This window comes from Aulonocara sp. 'chitande type north' Nkhata Bay, linkage group LG13, assembly GCF_057382095.1.
Source record: "Aulonocara sp. 'chitande type north' Nkhata Bay isolate Kocher_YH1m ecotype deep benthic linkage group LG13, A_spYH_male_GT1.1, whole genome shotgun sequence".
Lineage (NCBI taxonomy): Eukaryota > Metazoa > Chordata > Actinopteri > Cichliformes > Cichlidae > Aulonocara > Aulonocara sp. 'chitande type north' Nkhata Bay.
Genome location: NC_141356.1, coordinates 18,749,987 through 18,765,601, shown reverse-complemented (window position 1 = coordinate 18,765,601; position 15,615 = coordinate 18,749,987). Strand labels below are relative to the sequence as shown.

The 15,615-nt window shown below is 37.6% G+C and overlaps 1 protein-coding gene across 1 annotated transcript in view; it reads left to right on the top strand.

The window, feature by feature from the left end:
• anapc1 (anaphase promoting complex subunit 1) overlaps window positions 1–15,615 on the top strand; it is a 63,772-nt gene that overhangs the window by 7,453 nt on the left and 40,704 nt on the right. The window contains exons 17-25 of the mRNA XM_086258972.1: window positions 2,259–2,319; window positions 4,579–4,634; window positions 5,462–5,593; window positions 5,913–5,987; window positions 7,828–7,947; window positions 8,737–8,906; window positions 11,867–11,958; window positions 12,846–12,994; window positions 13,841–13,919. Of these exons, the coding sequence (XP_086115098.1) occupies window positions 2,259–2,319; window positions 4,579–4,634; window positions 5,462–5,593; window positions 5,913–5,987; window positions 7,828–7,947; window positions 8,737–8,906; window positions 11,867–11,958; window positions 12,846–12,994; window positions 13,841–13,919 (934 nt within the window). The remainder of the gene's footprint in view (window positions 1–2,258; window positions 2,320–4,578; window positions 4,635–5,461; window positions 5,594–5,912; window positions 5,988–7,827; window positions 7,948–8,736; window positions 8,907–11,866; window positions 11,959–12,845; window positions 12,995–13,840; window positions 13,920–15,615) is intronic.

The following is a 15,615-nucleotide window of genomic DNA, read 5'->3' as shown; positions in this document are numbered from 1 at the left end:
ATACAAACTGCCAAAAGATGGTTGTCAGCTGTCAGTGCAGTGGAGGGTAAAAACGCATCAAGTGAAATTTGGACTGACTGCTACTGCACCACGACAACATAGTGAGACTCTCCCTTAAGGTGTTGTTTCTTGTTTCTCATGTCTATCTGTGTCTGCACAAGTGATTCAGGCACATTCATATTTGTGAATGACGGTTACAAAAGCAACGTTGTTCGTGTTTCTGCCTCTTGGGTTAATCCTGTCAGACTTGGTCTAGACACTCTCTTCAGCTCCAGGACTTTACATTATTCTCTAAGTTACACACCAGCCAAACATCACTGTTTCTTTCTCTTATACATCATCAGAAAGCTTTCTGTCTGCAGGCTGCTGCTCTTTTGACTTTGCTCATTGAATTTCTGTTTGAGACCTCAATATGTCAATCCAGAGACTAATTGTTCCTAATGCGGCGCACTGGACTTTTCAAACCTCCTGCTCCTGTTGAGTTTCACATCAGGGTTTCTTTCATGAAAAAATGACAAGAACAGGACAAAACCTGCTGGAGAAAATGTGATGAGAGGTTTTGGTCTGTTTTTCCATCTAGAGCACAGCTATTCAAAATAATTGGAAATATACAGTTATAATCCTGGTGAAAATGTGAAAGTTGCATGCTCTCAGTGACTGATTTGGTTATTTTTCTTTTCAGCTGATGATATTAGCTGTGATGCAGCTGGTAGAATAATTGGATATAACTTGCTGCAACAGAAAAATGCTGCTGTATACATAATTGCAGGACAGGAAATGCTCGGAATTACTGCAACTTGTGAACTGATTACTCGTAAAGTATAGCAATAATAATATAGTAATAATAATTCAAGACACCCAAGGACACTTTACAATTGGATAAAACACATAATGAAAAAATGAAGAAAAGTAAAACGAGTGCAAGCAATCATGAAATATTAAGTGAACCCTATAATTTATATCTTGTTGAGTTTTCTTTAGCATCTAGAAGCTGCTTCTTAGACTTGCACATCAACAGGAAGAATTGTTGGAGTGTTCATGTAACTGTTTCAGTTCATCAGTATTTCTGGGATGTCTTGATTAAACCCAGCAGAGAGAGGAAGTCATTTGGTTGAAGACGGGACTCTTTTGACTTGACCATTTCAACGCACGTTTTAAAAAATTCTGTTATTCTGTTGTTGACTTACTGGTGTGCTTTAGGTCATTGTCTTGTTGCATCACCAACACCACCAACTCTCCCAAGTTTCAGGTCACAAAGGCCCTGAAATCCACCTGAGGTACACCCTAGGAAGGTCGCCAGTCCATCACAAGGCTAATAGAGAGAGACAGTCCTCATTCACATTCACAGTCACACCAGAATTGGACACCAGAAATGCCTTGACCCGGCATAAAGAATACAATTTAGAATTCATCGTTCTTTTAACAAAGACTCAAGGCATCCCTAACACAACTAAACCATTCTTCGGAGTTGCGTAGACGTTTAGGTGTTGTTGTGCAGTGCTTTTTTTTTTTTAAATTTATTTATTTTTTTCTTCACTTCTAAACTCAACATTGTTAATTTTCACCGAAGGTCCAGGTTTAGCTTGCCTAACAACAAAGCAAAGAAGTTTTGTTAAACCTCCATTTTGTCTTTTGCAAACATGGGATGTTTTGTAATTATGTTTTTAATGGTTACTTTCTATTCTGTCCTTCAAAACTTTCCTTTTTCAATCTTTTTCTTATAATGAACACATGAACAAAGGTGTTAGCAAGTTTTACTTATGGTGTGATCTTTACAGGATGTACAGGCAGAGATTAATTATAGATGAAGATCAGACTACTTATTTTATGACAAATCAATACAGGAATCTTTATTTGAAATATTTCGAAGCATTTTGTTTCAAGTTATGGGTTGAAAATTTCATGTGTGTTGCACTTTTGACAAAATGCTGTAAGAACGCCTGATGTGACATCAGTGATTGGAGTAGTGCTTGAAAGTTTAATCAGCTTAAGTTGCAGCCAGGAAGTTTCTGACTGCATGTAATTAAATGTTATTTGCTGTTGTTTAGTGTTTCTGTCTAGTATACCCGAAGACAATGAGTTATTGCACACACCAGTTTCTTTTTTCTGAGATTTGCAATCAGGCTTTCTCTGTTGAGGTCTTTTATCAGTTTTGTGCTCACAAACAGCTGTTTTGCACTGATATAAAATTGATGTGAAATTGAACTTAAAGAGTATAATTTAAATGTATGCACAATCTGTCTCCACAATTTCTCCAGGAACTAAGCATTGGCACAATGCTGAGGATTTCTATCCCAGAGATTGCTACTTCAGACCTGGGTGAGTCACACATATATACATTTTAAAAAAATAAATCAAAGAAACGCTCTCACACATTTAAGAGTTGACATTGCAGCCGACAATGTTGGCGTGTACATTTTAAGTGAGACCACACACAGATCGCTTAGTCAGTGCGGTGAGGTCCTTTAATTAGGTTTGAGAGCCTCTCTGCATCGTGTCCACAGTGACATATAATCTTGATGTCTTGAGGACCATTATGAGGCAGACACACATGGGCAGCAAGCACAAAACATTACACTGATAAACACTTTCACAACACCAGAATTGTTAATTTTTTTTTAATCTATTAAAGAGGATAGTTAAATCTATTGTAAATAATAGATGTAGCTCAAATCTTTATATATGGCTTAACAGAATGATGTTGTGCATCATAACTACTTCAGGAAATGGAAAGGAAAGGTCGTACATGTATGAACTGAAAGCGAAATGTAATGTGTGTCTGAACCTCTGGTAATAAAATATCTGGAAACAGATGGCCTGCTATGCTGAGGTGAATTGGAAAGATGACACAGTTGTTTTTAGATGTGCAGAAGCACAGATATCCACATCTGCTCTTATTGTGTAATCTCTTACACAGGCTTGATGTAAAAATTAGTCAACAAATCTATTTGGTGTTTTCACTGTTTTTAAAAAGCCTGTTCTTTTGCTAAACCATTAACATCAGTTCACAGTGGGAATAAAAATGGAGGGATCTTCTTCTTTTCAGGTAGTACTAAAAGCTTTTAGCAGCTTTTATCTAAACAAATGTGGGGCAGCATCTTTGCCACTGCTGATAAAACCACTGTTGCCACTTCTTTTTTTTCTTTTTTTTTGGTTAAGGTTTTCACCTTTTGGCTTTACTGAAATGTCATTATCCTTTCAGTTGTTTAAAAGTACCTGCCGGGGGGGGGGGGGGGGGGGTTTAATAACATTTTTAAGATCCAACAAACAGATTTGCATAATATATATTTTCTTGCTATGTTGTACCACAGCCTTTGATTATCTAATCAGCATTTTTAGATAATCATCCAAAGGTATTAACTTAAAAAAATAAATGCCTTTTTTAACTTTAAACCTTCCAAACTTTTCCAAAGATTCTGACTGTCTGCTCTGTCTGCTTCGTTTTCTTATGTAAGATTTTCCACATGAAATGGAAAATTACTGTTTGTTTTTCTGGAAAGACCACTCAGCTGGTAAAACAAACTCTATGGTATAACAGCAGACAGACCTATTCATTTCCCCGATGATTTCATTTCCCAATAGCACATAGTAGCTGATGACCATGTACTTTGTAATAATTAAACTAAATTACAGATATTTTTTTTCTAACCAATTAACTTTGAGGTCAGCTGGATGATTTCATCTGTTGTCTACCACTAGTGGATCTACTGTGACCATGAACCTTCTCTTCTAGCTTTTGTTCGTTTTTATTTTTAAAGCCTTCATTGTCACTAAGCAGTGTGTATCACTCTTGCTGCCTTGTGTACCTGCCTTTGTGTCTTGTTCATATGTTGCTCTCCATTATTTTGTAATCGATCCTGTAGACAAGGCTTTCTTCCTCTAATGAAATGGCATTTAGCTACCTCTTTCTTGACCTTTCCAACTCTGGGTGTCCAATTAAGATTCCCAGTGATGTTGATTAAGCATCTGATTGGCTAGAGTTGTTAGGAGACATGGTAGCGCTAATTACTGTTGTTGTGGTAGTTAGTTTGTAATTTCCATTTTTCTTTTTGGGAGGTAGAGGATGATAGGTGGAAATTGTCAGATCAGGATGAGATTCATTAAAAAAAATCTGTTAAAAATAATTGTATTGCACTTTTTTTGTGTTTGTTTCTAAACTTCCATTTGTCTGTGGTTGGTAGCACAAGTATTAGAAAGTTTTAGCTCTAGTTTTAAGCCTAGAATTCAGGCAGTGGTTTTACTGAATTTAACACTTTTACAATAACATTTCCACCATTTTCTACAGCTGAGAGAATCCAACCAGCAACCTTTTATGTATTTCATCTTTTCCTGTTTTGAAATTATTGCATCTTAGAAAAACTAATGTTTTGTTTTCTCACATTCTTAATGATTATTATTCTTAAACGTAATATAACTAATAAAACTGTACAATGGTTATCTAATTCCATCCATTATATAGAAAAAATGTTAGTAAATGTGTGTTTTCTGAATTGCCTCATATGATTGTGAATTTCACACCTAACTACCATGAACTGTGACACTTTTGCTATTTCCCTTGTTCCCCTTCGTGTATTTCAGTGAGAAAGTGCCTTGAGGCAATTCGTTTTATCCTGCCTAAGGAAGCTGCTATGAAGGTTGGTGGAAGTGAACATGTGGAATTTCAGTTACAAATTATGTATTAGTTAAAAACTTGACATTGTGCGCAGACAAGCAAAGATTCAGAATAACAACTTAACCAGTCTGCCAATAATTTTAATTCAGTGCATTATTAACTCTACCAAGGAGGTGTGTGCGCGCGTGCGTGCGTACGTGTTCGTTCAGATGATTACTCAAAAAACTATTGATGGGTTTGCATGAAAATTCTACCTGTGATTGGTCAGTCTGGATCTGGATCTTTACCCATGATTTAATTTTTTGGGAAAGGTTTCACATAATTGAATTTGGCCATCGTATGTTCACAAATGCATTTCAAACTGAAATGAAGGGCAAAAAATTGGGAAAACTTGTGTTGATGGTCTTAAGTAAATGTATTTGCAATTTAATCCAAATCCAGACATCAAGAAGGATGGTCTGAATCTGGGACTTGTGTATAATATTGTGTAGGAAATTTTATACTCAGGAAAGGTAACCTCAAGCTGTGCTATTTATAAGCACTGAAACCTTTAGAGCGTAAGCTCTCCATCATGTTTATTTAAATGTTACTCAGTCGTGGTTAGTGTACAGAGTATGACATCAGAGTTGACCAACTAACTGTCTCCAACTAATCAAGAAGGAAAAACAAAGAAGGAAATGTATACAATAACAGCCTCATTAGGCTTTGGCAGAAATTGTATAGGATCTCATTAGGTAGAGTAAGAGGCTGAATGACAAAATTATGTTTTTCAGGGCTTTATTTTCACACAAACATGCAGATATACTCTTTATTTTCATTTAGTTTTGCTAAATTCTTTAAATGCAACAGGTTTTGGTGAAATGGTATAACATCTACAATGCACCTGGAGGTCCCAGTGCCCACACAGAGTGGAGCCTGTTTGTCACCTGCTTCATGACACTGATGGGCTACAACACTGAGCGCCTGACCTGGACACGAAATGTGAGTCAGCATTTGTATTTTGTTTTTTAAACTGTAATTGTAATTTCCAGTTAATGTATTGTAGAAATGGCTTTCCAATTTGTTTCATAATTAATGACATTTGCAGTCATACTGAGTAGATTTAAAAATGAAACTTTCAGTAAAAATCTTGTACATTAATACAAAATGATTCTTGGCAGCCAAAAGCCTGGTCTGCTTTGAACTATTTTTTTTTTTTTTTTTTTTTTTTGAATTCTTGACTAGAAAAATCCTATTGTGGCTTTAAACTGTAATTTGCATGTCTTGACCTTGCTCCCTGTCCTCCTTCCTACTTTCACAGCTGCATTTTGAAATGCCTCTCTCTCCAGTGATTGCAGCCAAGAAGGCTCGTCCCTCCGATGGAGGTTCTGATGAGGTGTGTTACTTAAGTGTGAGCTGTTGTGATGTTTTAGAGCACAATTATCAAGCTTGATTACAGCTTGTAGACTTATAATCCCTTAACAATCAATTATGCATGCAAGGGTTGTCTCACATAGTGAGACAGTGAAACAAGTGTTATAAAAGAAAACACAGCAAAAAGAAAGTGCTTCAATACTCTTGAATATACTTATATTATACTTATATACTTTTGAATCCCCCAAATTGCAGATTTTAGAAAGTAATATATATCACTAATGATTTCTAGTCTCATGAAACATCCCTTGACTTCTTTCCATGTCTTAATTTTCTCAGTTACTAAAGTTACATTTGTTCTATATACTGCTTGTGGTGGCCCCTTGGCCAGAATTTCCTGGAAAAATAATTTCTTGTTTCTCTGTAAGAGTTCCCTGGTTAAATTAATGATCTAAAATAGTGTAAAAAAATTTCTTTTTCTTTCTTATATTAAACAGTAATTTTAAAGGTCAAATTCATGCTTTAGAAACTGTTGTTTTGAAACAGTTTCAGCTATTTTCATTTTAGCTTGTTTGCTGTTTACTTTTGCTATTGTGTTTATAAGTTTTAAGGACATAATAAAGCCTTTAACCTAAAGATTTTAAAAATACATTTTAGTAAAAAAAAGAAAAAAAAAGAAGCAACCAGAAGTAAACCAGTACAGTCATGGAGAACTCTGTGTGATGGGAAATCCCAGTTTACTCTTAGGAGGAGGGCAGTGGGGGGGGACTGTAATCTGTCCTACAATCCTAAACATAGTTACACATATTTGTGCTTTTGTCATTGAGGAGATTCACATTGGCACAATGTGTTCCCTTTCCCCTTGCTGTAACCCTAAATCTGAAACCCAAGTCTTAACCCTTGAAATGGCCCCTCCACAGTCTTCTTTAAATATTCCTAATTATTGGTTGGCTTCTTAAGTAATGTGTTCTCATTAGAGCAAAATATGGTTGGAAAATGTCAGTTAGCTGGAGGCTTAGGCTGTAGTGTGTGTGTGTGTGACCTGAAGAAATGTGTGAGTCACATTAGACTGGACGACAGTGTCAGCTTCTTACCTCTGTTGTCTTCATGCTGCATCAAAGATGTAAAGATGAGGGCAGAATTGTTAGAATTATTTCATTTCTGAAGGTTTTCCCAAGTCAGAGCAAGGTATGTTCAGCATAGCTTTTTCCAAACATCCCAATTTTTAATTTGGATACCTAAATTATTTTAGTTTGCCCACAGAAACACAATTATTTCACGAAAAACAAAATCAAACTGAAAAGTATAAGCCCCCCGATGATAGACTCGACCTTTGTCTTCAGTTCACCTCACACATTTTCAGTAGGATCAGGGCTTTGTGCTGTAACATCATTTTGGTCTTTAAAATCTAGTGCTTCATATTTTGGGTCATCGTTGTGTTGGCAGACGAACTGACAATCCAGACCCAGTTTGCTGCTGCTTGAAGTTTTCTTTCAAAACTAAATTGATGAAATTCCCAGTTCCAGTTCCATAATACTCCCACCACTGTGTTTCAGTATAGGGATGATGTTCTTTGAATTGCATGCCTCTCCCTTTTTTCTCCAAACTCATTCATCATTCATATTATTGTTTCTATTTTGCTAACGATCTGCATCCCCTTACCAATCAAATTATAAACAATGGAGAGCCATGAGTTGGACCAAAATGCGGTCTGTCTTGTCAAGTGACCAAATGCACAGAAATGTCTCAAAGATCATTTTGCAGTTCACATAACATTTTACTGACTGTATTTGATGTTTTGGTCTCTGGTTTTAAAAGCTATCTTTTTGACTGGTGTTTATCTTTGTTTCCTCTCCCTGTAGGACTGGGACTACTTGATGGGGTCCCATTACCACCGTCAGATGAATTTCTTGCCCGTTGCCACTTCACTGGATGCCAGTGGCAATAGTACAGTCACTTCAGAAACTGAAGGCCTGTGCACTGTATGTACCAAACACTGGGTGAATCCATATACTGCATGTTCTTTGATTCTGTTTGTTTGTTGGTGTATTTGGGCTTAGACATTATGGGTATGATTTGTTGGAATAAGAGTTAATGCTCACAAATAGAGGTGTAATCAACCATACTTCTTCTTCTTCCATCACCACCTTATTTTTTTTCCTCATTCAAATTTCCTGATAAAACAATGAGAGATTCCCAGCACACTGATTGTAGGTATATTCAGTATGCCTGCAGACTTTTGTGAACTAGCAAACTGTAGTCATGTTGATTTGACTGACCTTCTTTTGAGTCTCCTTGATTCTGTTTTCATAGCACTGCTGATTTGTATTGCTTTATACACAGAGGTGCTTTCTGTTATTTAGCCTATATTCCTTTTTTGTGATTATTGTTGTGGACAAAATAGTTGAAACATGAAATATTATTAGAAAAGGGAGCTCAACACTGCAACTATACCACCTTTAATTTGGTTAAAGGAAAACCACAGTAAGTAAAAAATTGTGCAAAGAACATAACACCGAATTTCATTTGGTGTTATTGAAGGGCTGCTGGAGCTCACCTTAACTGTGGGGACAATTCTGGCAAAGAAGAGCAAAAGACATTGGCATGCATTTACTTGTAGTCTTCCTGATTGTTTTTGCACGATGTCATGTCAGTATAAGTTTGCTGTTATATCTCCAGGCAATTACAAAATCTCCTGTTACATCCTGTTTAACCTGTTCCCCCTTTAATTTAATGTTTCTGCTCTTTCTTTTTGCCACTGAATGTCCTAGGCTTCTTCTCCCCCCAGTCCATCTCTGAAGTTGGACAGTTCAGCTCCTCTGTTCCCTCACATCCCTGCACTCTTCTATGTCCTCCATCTGCTCTATCAGGAACTGCAGCTGGATGAGCTGCAGCGAGCGAGAGCTTCATCACTAGTCTGCCTGCTGCAACAGCTGGCTAGGTAACCATTCTTCTAGCTGTCTGTGTGTGTGTTTGAGGTTTTTATGTTTCTTTTTTCTTGTATAAGGAAAGTAAGTTACATTCAGTTGGCTTTGGCTGTCCAGATGACCGAATCTTTCTATAAGATACTTGTCCAACATTTTTACAAGATCCTGTTTATTTTTATGAGGCGTAAAGAAATGCTAGCCTTGAGCTGGGCGACATTTATCAAAACAAACAGAACCTTGTTTAATTTTCCACTGGTGAACTCAAACCACGAGAAGAAAAGAAAAACACACATTGTTTTCTGTGAAAGCTTGTGTTGTGTGCCATCCATGCTCTTTACTGAGAAATATACTTCAGCAGGTTGTTAAGTGACCTCGGTTATTGGTGACAATGACAGTAACAGAATAGGGAGAGTGGGAGAATGAAGTACTCTTAGAGTAATTGGCCTGTATTGTCAGTATGTGGGTTGTTATGCAAATATGGTTCTAATTTTTGCATTCTCTGTACTTTATTAACTGGTTAAGCTGGTTAAATGATGATTCTGATGGTTTCATTAGGCATTTAACTGGCACGATAACAGTTTTAAATAAGTAATCTCAATGCCTTAAATGAGCAGTTGCTTTAATTTTCTTTGCAGAATTTACAGTGGAGTTTTAGGATGACCTGTTTTTATGTTAAATCTAAAACAACATGACCAGTCTGTTTCCTCTGTGCCTGTGAACTGCAGAGACCAGTTTCTTTAGTTTTGAAAGCAAAAATGAATTTCAACTGTTTCAGCTTCAAGGCTAACTCCTAAACTTTTATCATAGAGCCATGCTATTGCATTGCATAATCATTGTGGTTTGTCATTATCTTCCTTAGTCTTGGTTGAAAAGGACACTGGATAAGAGCATATGTTGCTCTAGCAGATCCATACAGATATATTCAACATTAATGGTGCTTTAACAGAATGAACTAGTCACAAATCAACTTTGCAATGTGCTCTAATCCTCACTCATACCATCATGGATGTGCAGTAATAACAAACCTGATGGTGCTTCTTTAGCCCAGATGATACAACACTTATAGTTCAAAATATATGATAGAAGTACCTTCTTTTCCAATTTGATAGTGATGATAAATATTATTCCGAGTTTAACTGTTAACTGCTTTAAAGTGGTGAACCCGTGATTGTCAGTTTTGAAAAACTCAGTCTCTCCGTGTTGTTCTTTTTCATTTTTTTTCTCTGGATTAGGTCATTTTTGGTGCAATCCCAAATACATGTAAGCCAGAAAAATCCTCCCTACATTTCCTATAGTGTTATAAATATTTTTAAGTAGCTTGGTTATATGAGGCTTCGCTTTACTTGTAATCTAACTAAACACTTTCTTGAAGAGTTTTTTGTCTTAATTGGTCATGTCAAGTATTAATGAATACAGTGTGATATTTATATTCTACTGACTTTTGATATTTGCTTATATATCCATTTGTTAAGTAAATTATGGTCCCTTTTTTAATACTACAGTCTAACTAGGGAAAACTGTGGTTGGAGACTATGGCACAAGTAGAGATCAAAACTGTAACCGTTTTTTTTTTTTTTTTTTAAATTCAAAACGACTTCAGTGTTTCAGAGCAGTGATAAAACAGCAATAAGATGGAGTCCATCTGCTATCTGTTTGCTGTTGAATGGGGTCAAGTTGGCAATTATATGCAATCTGTGTTGTGTTGTTGGTGACGTTTACATACACAAAAATTGCACAGTATAAAGTATTGGAAGAATCTTAGAGTTTTGAAACAGTAATTCATAAAATCCACCTCAAAAAGTGACAGTTATTTCAGGACTGTGATTTAACTGTCAAATGACACAGGTGCTCAGTAACCTGGATTTTATATAGGAATAGAACCTGAATACAGTTGGCAACCAGTTGAGTCAAGAACACTACTGCAAAGAGACACATCACAGATGAGTTGCACTCATTGGCACAGACTGATTCATATTGATTTTTGCAATCTGTTTGCATTTATAAATTAGAAGGCAGTTATTTGCACTTACCTTCGCCTGTGTGTTTGAGAGTGGTTGGAGTTAGTCAACAATGGACCGCAGTTGGTTGGAGACAGGTTTCCTCCCTCAAGGTGACCTTTAGAATTGCTTTGCAATCCAAAATGGTCAGAGTTTTAGGGTCACCGCAACTAATTTGGCTGTTTGCAATCACAGGATAATCACCGGTTTTTTCTTTTTCCTAGTCCCTACAGTGGTTGTTTTTACTCTAGTGTGACTGAACCATTAGAGTGAACAGTGGCGGATACAGCAATGAATAGTCACATTTTGGTCATTGATATATCATTACTTTGACCATACATTGCTCCCCGATTCCTCATAGAACCACATCTTGTGCATCTCCAGTTTCAAAACATGAAGAATGCAATGGGGGGTATTCTCATCTCGAGGCTTTATGGCAGCCACAGTCAACTTCCAGTTACAGTTTATCATTATCATTAATTAATATAGACGCTTAAAAAAAGAACCAACTTAGAGAAGGAGCACAAGACATGGCTAGAAGTAGAAGAAATAAAGAATTCAGATGAAAAAGATTACAAACCTGGATAACTGTACGCTCCTTACTGCGTCCCTGTGCAAAGTGCACACACAGCTAGAATCTGTAGGAATCAGGGGTTTGTACCAAGATTAAAAAATATTGATTATCTGATGCTAAGCTGAAAGATAATGATTCATTGCTGTTAATTACTTTCACTGTGTATTTAATTACAACCTGAAACACGTTAAATGTCACAGAGGCTATTTGAGCCATTTTTAGACTTTTCTTAATTACTTGCAGCAATTTAGTCTAAAGCTGTGCAGTGAAATATGAATGTGTGAGTCCTAGTACATGGTAGACTTAATAACCCATTGATAGAAGGTTATAAACCTTATGTTCTTCTAAGTAGAAAAAAAAATACTGTTAAAGAATGCTAATGTATGTTTGTTTCTGTTTGCAGAGATCTTCAGCTTGAAGAGTATGTGGATCTGTACTGGAGAGACTACCCTTCAATAATTAGTGGCTTCACTGAGAGCTGCTTGATAGACCAGGGTAAGGCTTATTTAATTGTCTGTAACATTATCAAGTCAGGAAACGGACAAGACATGTTAAACAGGAGGATGGATGGTCTGCTGCTGGTAAAAGCTGTTTTAGCAGCCTTCCTTTGTATTTCTTGGACTCCTAAAGGTGCTGCAAATGTAAACAAATGCAAAATAAATTTGCATGACGAGGCACTGTGACGTGTAATCTTCCCTCAGTCCAGCTGTGGTTTTCAAAAACTGAGCTAGCTTGTCAATTGTTGGATTGTGTGTTGGTGTGTTGTTGTTGTTGGGGTTTTTTTTTTTTTGTTTTTTTTTTGTTTTTCTTCTTTCTAAATATGAGATGAGTGTAATGTTACCTTATGTAGGCTAAGCAGTGATTGGGTCACAATATTCCAATCATTTGCATTGCTGTTATGAGATAGAGCACCATTGAACAGAGGAATAGTTTTTTACACGCTTTTGAGGCCATTGCACGGTTTCTTTCCACAGGGGTGGACTTTCCTGCTTCCTGGTAATTTCCTGCTTGTGATTGACCCGATTGGTTTTGAGTGTGAAATTCTACCGATGGGCATTCCCAACACATAGCACTTAAAATTAGTCTGAATATAAACAAGGTTTAGTTAAAAATAAAGACTCAGTGCGGGGGGAAGTTTTCTTGTTGTCACTTTAAGTTTTCGTGACAGATGTCCTAAAAATTATGTGAACACCTGTCAGGTGGTTATTTGCTTTGTGACACGGATACTTGCAGGGTTGAATATAAAGTGTTGCTGTTATTTTGTGCACATGGTTTTCTGAGAAAGGATGAAGTGACATAACCATCCAGCTCCCTTTTATCTCTTGTTCTTTTACCTCACCCACCACCTTTCTCCCTCCTCTTCCTCACCTGGCTTTTCTTAGCACTGATTTGCCAAATGCAGCGGCCGTCTTTCCTGAGACCAGAGCCTCCCTGTGTGTTCAGCTGGCTCAGTAGCTGCTTGAGAGGAGAGGAGAGCCCACCTTTCCCCTACCTGCCGGGTATCTGCCAGAGGACCAGACTGCTGGTTGTGGTACGATTAAAGCACATCTGTCATTTTATAAAATAACTTTCTCCAAGTATAGTGAGTGTAGCTTACTATCTATCAATATATCTCCAAGAAGTTAATGCCGTCCGTCTTTCCTTTTTCTTAACTTGCTTTATAGAATTGTTAGAAAGCTGCAATTCATGAACCATATTTCCTTACCTTTTTTTCTTATTTCAAAAATAAAATATTAAGCACCACATGTGCAGGTGACACTCAGGCATTTGTACTTTCGCAGTGTAAAAATGATGTTGCTCTTCCCTTTTTTTGCATAGAAATGGATATGCAGTGCTAAATAAGAAGGGCCTAAGTTTTGGTGCTTCATATCACTCTTAAAAAGACAGTACTCAACAGAGAGACATGGATACAACATTGGTCATATTATCATGTTTGTTCAAATATTTGTTCACAAATTTATGTGCTTTGATTATGACTGTGGCACAATTTTTCGTTACCGTGTACTGGCTCATATTTCGATGCGCACAGTATCTCCTGAATCGGCAGTAGGAAGAGTAAAGTAAAGTGTGAGAGCACTCTAAGTCCCCTCCTTGTAAGCCTAAATGCCTCTTGATTAAAGGTTTTCCCCTTCACCACTTAGTTCTTCACTCCATCCTGTTCTGAGGTTCATATTCATCCATCAAAAAGCTTTGATCACATCAGTTCATTGCAGTTCACAGAACAGTTTTATTTAAATTATCCCTTTCTTTTTTCTTTAGAAAATATAACTGCTCTTCACTGGAAATGTCAATATTTATTTTTTTATGCAGTAAAAATCTATACTGTGCAAGTGTTTTTGTATCATATTTACATCTCTTCTCTTAACCTTTTTTCCAGAGTTATGCTCTCTATGTCATTGGTGATGAAAATGCTACTTCAACAGATGTATCCAAGTACCTAGCCAAGCTTTCTGCAGGTTTGTTAGTGACTAACCTTTAAGATCATTTTCTTGCATGCTGCACTGTGTGTTTCTCTGTGGGTATGCATGTTTGGGTTCATTTATTGACAACCACCCCCTATTACCTGCCAGTCCCCTGCCTTCATGCTTCAGGGCCCAGTAGCACAGAAAGAAAGATGAGTGACGCAGGTTTGTGTGTCACCTGATTTCCTTTGTGTTTATTTCAACAAAAAACAATACAGCGCTAAGGTAACAGCTGTTGCTGCAGGTGTTGGATGAACTTTTGCCTTGACTTGGACACTGGCTTTGTGTGAGAGATGCTTGAGAATCCAGAGTGACTTTTTGAGCACTATGTTGCTATTTTTAATAAACAGATGCCATCCCACTCAAACACAATCCCACATTCATCAGGAACAAAATGTCGCCTTTATTTTAAGTGTCTGTGAAGGTTCTCAGTCATCCAGGTCATCGTAGTCAAAGGAGCTTGCAAAGAAAAGCGTCTGGACTTCTTTAAGTTGCTTGAAGACGTTTCACCTCTCATCCGAGAAGCTTCTTCAGTTCTAAGGTCAAATGGTGGAGAGTCCCAGATATAAACCTACTATGAACACACCCGAAACTTTGGCTGATTGGGACCCACACCCAGTTTCACACCTTGGCTCAGGCGATTAGAGGATCATCAGGGGGTCCTTTTGTCCCTCTGTGGGGGGATACTCCTACTAGGTTTATATCTGGGACTCTCCACCATTTGACCTTTGAACTGAAGAAGCTTCTCGGATGAGAGGTGAAACGTCTTCAAGCAACCTAAAGAAGTCCAGACGCTTTTCTTTGCAAGCCTTTATTTTAACCACTCATTTTAATGTTTTTTATTTTGTTCTTTTTTGGTTACAGTTTTTACTACAGATTTGAAAATGCTTTAATATATTTACCGTATTTTTTGGACCATAAGGCATACTGTTGACGAACGTGTCTGTTTTCATACATAAGGCGCACTGGATTATAAGGCACAATAACCGAAACAAAACAGTCAGATACGTCAAACTTTACTCATTCTTGCTTCCTGGCAGCACGGTGACATGGTACTGATAGCACTGTTGTCTCACAGCAAGAAGGTCCTGAGTTCAATTCCACCATCAGGCCGGGGTCTTTCTGCATGGAGTTTGCATGTTTTCCCTGTGTTTGCGTGTGTTCTCCCGGTACTTCGGCTTCCTCCCACCATCCAAAGACATGCAGTTTGTGTCTCTGTGTGTTAGCCCTGCGACAGACTGGCGACCTATTCAGGGCATACCCCGCCTCTCGCCCTATGACAGCTAGGATAGGCTCCAGCGCCCCCCGCGACCCTGAAAAGGATAAGCGAATGAATGGATGGATTCTTGCTTCCTCCACTTCCGTACCATTGATTCATCAATGCTGAATTCTCTCGAAGCTGCTCTATTCCCATGTTGTTGCAGTATATTAATGACTAACCTCGTATTGTGGATGGGTTATCTCAGTTGTTCTCCTGACTGAAGTTTAGTCCGTTTACAGCATACCGGCCATGCGATTGCATTTTCCCCTAACCATCGAGAACCCGCACGTTAATTCTTTTGGAGTGGCAAAAAATTAGCGTTCATCCTTCAGCTTCAATTATGCTATCATAGCTGTCTCGCTAGCGATCACGTAGCACATCATTATATACCAGCTAGTCCAACTTCAGTAACCATACAAATGTCACTGC